Below are 9814 nucleotides of genomic sequence, written 5' to 3' on the forward strand. Positions count from 1 at the left end.
TAGGCAACTTTACTAAATCATAAGTGTGATTTTCAACTAAGGAATTCATCTCCTCTTCCATGGCCTTTTTCCAATCACCTTTCTTTGCATGCTCAATTGCTTCTTGGTAGCTCTCCGGCTCCCCTTGATCAGTAATCAACACAAATTCATTGGGAGGATACTTTCTTGAAGGTTGTCGATCCCTTGTAGATTTCCTCAACTCAAGTTGTGGTGGTAGTTCTTGAGTTGGATGCTCTTCCTCAATTTCTGACTCAACTTCATTAGAATTAGCATCATCCTCTACATCTTCAATAGGTGGCTGCACATCTCCCCCATTTTCATCATCAACTGAAGATGAAGGAGATGGATCCATGTCAATGAGATCACTTGTTTTTGGTTCCGGTTGATCACCTTTGCCAAAGTCTTCAATTGTTTGGTCTTCAAGAAACACAACATCACGGCTTCGAATGACTTTCTTATCGACCGGATCCCACAATCTATACCCGAATTCATCACGCCCATAGCCAAGAAAAATACATTGTCTTGACTTACTATCAAGCTTGGACCTCTCATCTTTTGGAATGTGAACAAAGGCTCGGCAACCAAACACTCTCAAGTGCTCATAAGACACATCTTTGCCGGTCCAAACTCTTTCTGGAACATCACCATTCAAAGGATAGGAAGGAGACAAATTGATCACGTCAACCGCTGTCTTCAACGCCTCACCCCAAAAGGATCTTGACAATTTAGCTTGTGAAAGCAAACACCTTGTTCTTTCCACAATTGTGCGGTTCATCCTCTCGGCAATGCCATTTTGTTGAGGAGTCTTCTTAACTGTCTTTTGGTGTCGAATACCTTGACTGCGACAATACTCATCAAATGGCCCAATGTATTCACCACCATTGTCTGATCGGATGCACTTCAATTTCTGCCCTGTTTCTCTTTCAACCATGGCCTGAAAATGCTTAAATACTTCTAGAACTTGATCTTTAGTTTTTAGTAAAAAAGCCCAAACTTTCCTTGAATAATCATCAATGAAAGTAACAAAATAAAGTGCACCACCATGTGTTCTAACTTTTAAAGGACCACAAACATCAGAATGAATCAAATCCAAAACATTTTCTTTTCTAGAAACAACATTTTTATGAAAAGAAACTCTATGTTGTTTACCCGCCAAACAATGAACACAAGTTTTAAGATGTGTACCTTTCAAACCGGGTAGAAGCTCTTTCTTGAACAATACTTGCAGCCCCTTTTCACTCATATGGCCAAGCCGCTTGTGCCATAATTCAGTAGAAGTATCTTCCTCAAGTGCATTGACAACACCTTTACAAATTTTTCCTTGCATCGAATAAAGTGTATGAGTCTTCTTACACTTAGCCACCACCAAGGAACCCTTTGTGAGCTTCCATATTCCATCACCAAATTTGTTGTTGAAGCCTTCATCATCAAGCTTCCCAGTAGAGATCAAATTGAGGCGAATGTCGGGAACATGCCTCACATCTTTAAGCAACAACTTGCAGCCCAGATTTGTTTCCAAGCAAACATCACCCATGCCGATAATCTTGGACAAACCTTCATTACCCATTCGAACAGAACCATAATCTCCTGCAGTGTAGGTAGTGAAGAAATCAACTCGAGAAGTCACATGAAAAGAAGCACCAGAATCAATCACCCAATTGCTCTCTTGGCCCACAAAATTGATACAATCATCTTCACAAACGACCATGAGATCAGCATTGGTAGTAACTGCCGTTGTGTCTTCTTGCTTCTTGTCCACACTTTTGTCACGCCTTTTCTCCTTATTCTTAAGCTTTCGGCATTCTCGCTTCATGTGCCCTTTCTCATGGCAATAATAACACTCAACGTCTTTCTTTGAAAAAGAACCATTTTTTGATTTGTCACGGCTTTGATCACGACCATGAGGAGTCTTACTCCTCCCCCTTGTTTTGCTTCGGCCTCTCACAACGAATGCTTCCGAATGAGAGGAACTCGCTGATTTTCTTCTAGTTTCTTCATTCAACAGGCTACTAGTAACTTGGCCCATTGTGACAACTCCATCAGGTGCCGAATTACTAACCGTCACAACCAAAGTCTCCCAACTTTCGGGCAAAGAACTCAGTAGCATCAAAGCCTGCAACTCATCATCAAAAACAATTTTCATAGAAGCAAGTTGGTTAACAATACTCTTTATTTCATTCAGATGTTCCGGAATAGGGCTGCCTTCTTTATATTTTAAATTAACCAACTTACGAAACAGAAAAGCTTTATTTGTGGCTGATTTCCTATCATAAAGACCCTCTAATTTTTTCCATAAATCATGTGCTGAAGTTTCAGTAGCGACATGATGAAACACACTGTCATCAATCCATTGACGGATAACACCGACGGCTTTTCGATTAAGCCTATTCCATTCATCATCTTTCATACCCTCGGGTTTGCCATTATCACCCTCAATGGGTCCATACAAATCTTTACAAAATAATAAGTCCTCCATTTTAGTTTTCCAAGTTACCCAATTGCTTCCATTGAAGCTAGACATACGACCCACATTCCCCTCCATTGATTTACACAAATAATTAAACCCAAATAGACCGTAAGCTCTGATACCAGTTGTTAGGGAAAATCGATATGATTCCCCACAAGTAAATCAATCAATGGGAATAAAAACTAATGCGGAAAATTAAATTAAAGGCAACACAAGAATTTTTACGTGGTTCCCTCAATGTGAGGTACGTCCACGGGATCGAAATCCGATTCCACTATCAACCAAATAAGTTCCAAACGATTACAAACGAGACACTAATGGTCTCACAAAACACCCTTAGGTGAATTCCAAATAATCACAAATAAACAAAGAGGAAAGATCTCACCAAATAGATGAACCAAAATCTTCAGAATCAGAGTTGAAGAAGACCCAAAATAATTAATCCAAAAAACAGCCACGAACGGAGTAATTTTCCGAAACTTGAATAAATCACTCCACCAAACGTCAGTGCCACCAAATTGATTAATCAACTCAAGGCCTATCACACCAACCAAGAATAAATCTGCTGCCGCTAGATCCTTGTAATCCCACCAAGCAAAAAACATAAAACAATATATATATATATATTGTTAATCTAGAGTTTTGTAATCAAAACCTAATTGTATCCAAATTGAATTGGGTTTCCTCAAATATAATATATAAAAATATATTATACCTAAATCAAGTCAAATTAAAACTCTTTAACAAACTAATTGGGTCCCACACTCCAATAAGGAGGTATACCCAACAAATACTTGGAGTGTATATTATATATAGGCTGTTTGATTCTAAACTCAACTTCAAAATACCAACATCTTCTATTCACATGATTTTGCGCTATGGAATTTTATTTTTTTTAATCAATTGGATGCATGGAGTGCTACTTGCTGCCGGCCGGCCAGCTGTTTTTTTAGCATAGAGTACTGCCAAAAGGAAGAGAAAAAATTTCCGAGTTGATTCCAATTACTAGATACCAATCCCACCCGTTGTTTAAGGATACAAATTAGTGATCCATCACTTTCCATTAAAAGTTTTAAATAACCTGGTGCCAATCAAGTATATTTGAAATCAGCATATGTGAAATTGTACAATTTGGAGGCATACAAAACAAACTAAGCTTTCATCCATCTTCTTTTACCAGAAGTAACAGCTCAACCCTTAACTGCTTTGGATTTTGACAGAAAAAGTTCAGTCATCAAACACCTCTTCCCTTGGCATTGTAATTTTGCTTTTATGAAGCTGTTAATTTTGTTTTCATAAAGCATTTTACAACTCACAAGAACAATGGATTTAGCATCTCCTTTTAAAATTGACATTAATTTTACATATCTGAATTGTCAGACTCCGCTGCTAATTCTTATGCCGTTCTGTATAAATGGAGTAGTAAAAAACTGTTAACGGAAATACAACCAACTACAGGACAAGCATAACAGTGATTCATAAGTATTTATTTTGTAGTGCTCATCTTTGAATCTCCTAAATACTTCCAATCTCTCTCTCTCTCTCTTTCAAATTCTAATCACATTATGGGTTTACAAGGGGATGAAGAAACAAAGATGATGAGGAGGAAATCTTCCATTTTCAGGTACAATTCACCCTTAGTTCAAGTGACTCTGATTGGATTTGTATGCTTTTGTTGTCCCGGGATGTTCAACGCCTTGTCAGGGATGGGCGGCGGAGGGCAGGTGGACCCCACGGCTGCCAACAACGCCAACACTGCCCTTTATACCACGTTTGCAGTCTTTGGCATCCTCGGTGGCGGCATCTACAACATCCTTGGTCCACGTGCCACCCTCTTCGCTGGCTGCTCCACCTACGTCCTCTACGCCGGCTCCTTCCTCTACTACAACCACTACCACCACCAGCCCTTCGCCCTCACAGCCGGCGCTCTCCTGGGCGTCGGCGCAGGCCTACTCTGGGCTGGCCAGGGGGCAATCATGACCGCTTACCCCCCAGCTGACCGCAAAGGTACCTACATCTCCCTCTTCTGGACCATCTTCAACATGGGCGGCGTCATTGGCGGCCTCATCCCATTCATCCTCAACTACCACCGTGGCGCCACCACTGCCGCAGCCTCTGTAAACGACGCCACCTACATCGGTTTCATGATTTTCATGTCGGTTGGCACTCTACTTTCCCTTGCAATCCTACACCCCAGTCGCGTAATTCGCAACGACAGTTCTCTATGTACTGACATTAAGTACTCGAGTATTTCAGTCGAATCAACTGAAATACTCAAACTGTTTCTCAATTGGAGGATGCTGTTGCTATCACCCGCGGCCTGGGCTAGTAACTTTGTTCACTGTTACCAATTCAACAATGTCAATGGAGTTTTGTTCGATCTTAGGACTCGAGGGTTGACCAATATGTGCTATTGGACGGCGCAGATGATTGGATCGTTGGTGATCGGATACATAATCGATTTCAGTTTTAAGAGTAGGAGGGTGAGAGGACTTGTGAGTGTTGGGATTGTTGGTTTGGCTGGGACTGGAATTTGGGTTGGTGGGCTTGTGAATCAACTCAAATACTCGCGCCATGATCTGCCTAAGAGGTTGGATTTTAAGGACTCTGGTTCGGAATTCGCAGGACCGTTGGTGTTGTATTTTGCTTATGGGCTGCTTGATGCCATGTTTCAGAGCACGGTTTACTGGATCATGGGTGCTTTGGCTGATGATTCCGAGACCCTTAGCAGGTAATTTCTGTCACTATTTTCACAATTGTAACCAAAGGGTGAGAAATTTCCAGGACACAAATTATACACTGTAGGTTAATTGCACTCATTGGACACGGACTCAAGCTGACCGGCCACGATAATACAAAAAAATAAACAGGTTAGGTTAGCATTAAAAAAATTCTGACATGTACCTGACATGAACACGAGCAACACTACGATTTCCACCCTTATTGTTACATAATCCAATTTGGGTTGATTATATATGGTAAATTTTGATGATGTAGGTATACTGGATTCTATAAGGGAGTGCAAAGTGCAGGGGCAGCAGTGGCTTGGCAAATTGATACACACAAGGTGCCATTTTTGGCCGAAATGATTGCTAATTGGTCGTTGACTACACTCAGCTATCCACTTCTGGCAGTTCTGGTTGTGTTGGCTGTGGAAGATGACAATCAGACTGATCAAGAACGGACTTTCCAAGGAGGCTGCTCTTCCACCAGCAATACTTTCTTTGTCATCTGAATTGTAAATGCAACTGTTACGATCACCAAAATCATCGACTCCTCATATTTGTTCATAATTATCAATTTGCATCCATATTTGCAAATAAAAGTGACAGATTGATGATTTCAGTGCACTTTCTTTTCGGTGCTCGTAACTTTTCCTTGTAAATGAAGTGTCTTTGGAATCACAATGTTGGAATTTGAACGCCCAGTTAACTTGTAGTATTCAATAATACTTACGCAAAATGTAAAGAAATTTAAGTTTCTTTTAAACTGTGTTTGCATTATGAATTTGGGTAGTAATTTAAAAAGTAAAAGAGAGGTGAGGCAAATGTAAATGAAATATAAGTTTTTTTTTTTTTTTTCCCATTTCTCTTTCCCTTCCTAAATTCCTATCCAAATCTATAATTAAAATCCAGCATTAGAATTATCTTCCTTTTAGGATTAGATTATAAGCAATCTTCAGTACCTAGAAAATTTATCCTGAAAATTACCGCTTCATCCACTTTTAAACTTTAAATATTCATATAACATATAATAATTACCTATTCTTATAATAAATATATAAAATTATATATATATTTGTTTTTCATATATCGTGTCCTCTGTATATTTTTTTTTTTTAAAAAAAAAATGTACCAAGGTGCCTGTATCTATGTTTCTTAAGGATACAGGCTTAATTGATCATAGACCAATTAACTATGTCGCGGGAAGTTAGCAATAAGTCAATACCCATATATAATTTCATAAATAAACATCAAGTTTTCTTTTTCATTTGTTGCAAGTTGTTCCAACATGAGCACCAAGAAATCTAACTCATGAAAATAATCAAGTTCTTGGATGAAGATTACACACTGTTGCACAACTCTAGCTTTTTTGTCATACACAAATGAATTTGTAACAGTTCCTTTTGATCATTCAAAGGGTAACAAGAGGTGCATCACTTTTATCTCTGGAGTTTGGGGTACCAACTTCCTCCTTTGGTTCCTTTTCACCTTCTTCTTCTTCTACTACTTTCTTCTCCTCCTCCTTGGTTTCATCCACAGCCTCAACTTTGTGTTCTGTTGGCTTGGCGGTCTCTTCGCTCTGCTCTGAAGGCTTAGCCTCCTCGGAACTAGCTTCTGCATTAGCTTGCTTTGGTTCGGTGGATGGCTCTTCGCTCTTGGGGGCCACTTGAGCCGGTTCAGAGCATGGCTCTTCACTCTTGGGGGCCACCTGGGCTGGTTCAGAAGCATCTACTGAAGGTTCTTCCTTTTTAGACTCACCTCCATTCTCCTCCTTCACATTTCCAATATCAAACCCATTAAAGTAAAAAAATAAAAAAAGGAAAGAAAAAAAAAAACGTGAGATGTCAAGTTATATAAGTAACTTCTAATCTTGATGAGTCATTTAGTATGACTATCAAGACGCAAGGATTCACTGTCCCAAAATTCTCATCCTCAATTAGTGAATTGGGACAGGGGGCTACAAATTTTTGGGACAAGTCCCATGCCCAGTCAATAGACTTTATGAATTAAACTAGGAAAAATTCATAGGATTAGTAGTGTTACTTGTGGAACATTCTCGCCCTCAGCCTTGTTTGGGGTGGTTGGATCCTCAGCATGAATAGGTTCTTGATTGGTATCCAAATCCTTGGGTCTGCTCGCACAGCCTCCCATGAATTGGCAACTGATAATGGGACGTGTGGGCGAGAGGAGGAGGTGGGTGTTGAAATTTAGAAGTTGAATATGCAAATAAGTAAACACTTTTTGAGGCTGAATTGAACAAGAAGAGGAACAAGAGGTTATATATAGAAGTTGGAGCTACTTGTGAATTTCTAATGTTAGAGATTGTTTGGGAGACTCGAAAGCGTTTAACATGGAGCATATAGTATTTGTGGCCAATTCTATGTTGTGTGACTTTTTCGTATGGACAATATGGTTTTTGTTGGCAAATTTTAAGGATTGGATGGGTTTGAGATAGTCCCAATTTAGGAGTTAGTTTTGACCATTGAAGACAGTTTGAAATTTTGGTGCCTAGTGTCTCTCATTTTGTCAAATTCTCTCTTCCACTTCTACGTAAGTGAGAAAATTATTATTGATCGAAATTACCGTGTCATTTTTTATCTTGACCATTTATCATTGAATTGAATACATTGGATAAAGTAGGAACCAGATATTTACTTGTTCAAAAGTCATCCCATTAAAAAAAGTAAAAAGATTAGATTTGGAATTTTACTCTATTCGATGTGATCTTGAGTGTTGAAAACAAAAAAACAATAACGTAGTAATTATGAAATAATTACTCCAAGTGAAGTTGAGGTGACACAACTCTCTTTTCAGTTTGTAGAAAGCTTGCAGCAGTATGGCAAAGGTATAAATAAACTAGAAAAATAATCAAGCTAATTAAGTTTGATTCATGTCTAATTTATCAAACACTTCAATTTAAGATTGGCTAGTTATATAAATAAATTTAATTTAAATATATTTTGAAGCTCGTTAATTTTTTTTTTTTTTTATTCTCAATTTCAATTAATTATGTGGACTCTAGAAATAGTATAAAAAAGTAAATTACTCTTTCATTTGTGATTATCTTTACTAAAATATCAGAGTGACCCCGTTTGGTGTACCTGTTAAAACAGTTTATAGATTATAGCTTAGTAGATTATAGATTATGGCTTTAATCAGAAGTTGTTAATCTGTTTGGTGTAACTGTTGGATTATAGATTTAAGTTGCTGAGTAGTGTTTGTTAAATAAGCTGTGAAATAGCTTTTTCAATTAATTTTTATTTTTTGTTTGTCTACATTTCTCATAAAAAATAATAATAATAATCTATAGTCCATTTGAGTCTTTTTCTATTTTTAAAAAAATAAAAAATAAAAAAATTTAAGAGTAGAACCAAAAATTAACATGTCCACAGCCGAAACGGATAATCAGAAACAAGGGATGAGCAACTTCTCAGAATCAACGTTTTGGAGTTAAAATAAACTGTTTGAATCAGAAACTGTTTGAAATAAGTTTAACCAAACAGTCCAAAATAACTTTTTCAAAGCTAAAAGCCATAAGTTAACTCTGAAAAGCTGAAACAAATACCCCTATTGTTTGGTTGGGACACTAAAGATGCCCTATGTTACAGATGTGGATTGGTCATCTTCTTGTTGATTTCTATTCCATCTAGTGTGGCTTGATTTTTTTTTCCTCACAAATCTTATGAAAAAAATTAAAAATGACAAGTCTTTATTTTATTATTTTTAAATTCCAAGGAATACCAAACTGAAAAGAATATGTAATAAGGGCAAATTACATTGGCTTTTCTTGAAACCTAAATAAAATATAATAAATTTTATTATTTTAGCATAATTATATTACATTTTTTAAAAAATTTAATTTATATAATACTTAATTCTCATTTTATTTTTAATTCATAAGTCGTATGAATAAAAAATAATATTATTACTGTTTTAAATTAACATATATATTTATATTTTATATTTGTAATTATATTAAAATTATGAGATTTGTATACTTTTTATTTGTCCAAACTTTGAAAGAAGTGAATGTAAGTTAGTTTGTCAATATGTTAGATCGAGTTAAAAAGAAAATGAAAAATTATATTCATCACTCTAAATATTTTAAATATATATATATATATATATAATAAAATTTTATTGACTAATGTAAATTAAACATTAATTTACAAATATCAGATAGAAGTTTAAAGGGAAATGCTACAAACCTCCAGTGGGTGACCTCTACTGACAATTTTCAGTGACGTGTCGCATTGGAGTTTTTTTTTGTCCAATAGGAGCCGACCCCTAAGTCATTATTCTTAAAAAAAATGAAAAAGAATCGTGACCTTGTCATTTGCAGCACTAGTCCAAAGCAAGATCATGCCTCGCTTTTGACTGAAGAAAAACGCTGTTGAACATTCGTAAAAAATAGAACCGTTCAATAAAACTTGTAGCTCTATCGATTCTCGGTGTATCTATCTTTTTCTCAATAAAACCATCTCTCTAACAACGAATAGATTAGGGTTTCGGTGTATCTGTAATCGTGAAATTTCCATATAGGCGATAAATATCATATAGAAGAAAAAAAAGGCAAGCTTTCTCTTTTCCAAAGAAAGCGAAAGCTCGCCGACCATGCCCGGAA

At 36.9% G+C, this 9814-nt stretch overlaps 1 protein-coding gene across 1 annotated transcript; it reads left to right on the forward strand.

Annotated features, from left to right (window-relative positions):
• The first annotated feature begins 3864 nt into the window (after positions 1-3864).
• LOC114303119 (UNC93-like protein 1) lies at positions 3865-5874 on the forward strand. Its single transcript, XM_082911336.1, has 2 exons — positions 3865-5198; positions 5465-5874. Exons 1-2 carry the CDS (start codon positions 4033-4035, stop codon positions 5700-5702), a joined length of 1404 nt encoding a protein of 467 aa, XP_082767462.1. The 5' UTR covers positions 3865-4032; the 3' UTR covers positions 5703-5874.
• The last annotated feature ends 3940 nt before the right edge of the window (positions 5875-9814 follow it).

Source organism: Camellia sinensis, unplaced genomic scaffold, assembly GCF_055761805.1.
Source record: "Camellia sinensis isolate YWXY unplaced genomic scaffold, ASM5576180v1 Unanchor11, whole genome shotgun sequence".
Classification (NCBI taxonomy): Eukaryota; Viridiplantae; Streptophyta; class Magnoliopsida; order Ericales; family Theaceae; genus Camellia; species Camellia sinensis.

Excerpts from the sequence above, each read along its gene's own strand:
- LOC114303119 (XM_082911336.1), top strand. The coding sequence starts at position 4,033 with ATGGGTTTACAAGGGGATGAAGAAACAAAGATGATGAGGAGGAAATCT. Across the intron at positions 5,199-5,464 it reads GATTCCGAGACCCTTAGCAG|GTATACTGGATTCTATAAGG; the intron begins GTAATTTCTGTC and ends TTGATGATGTAG.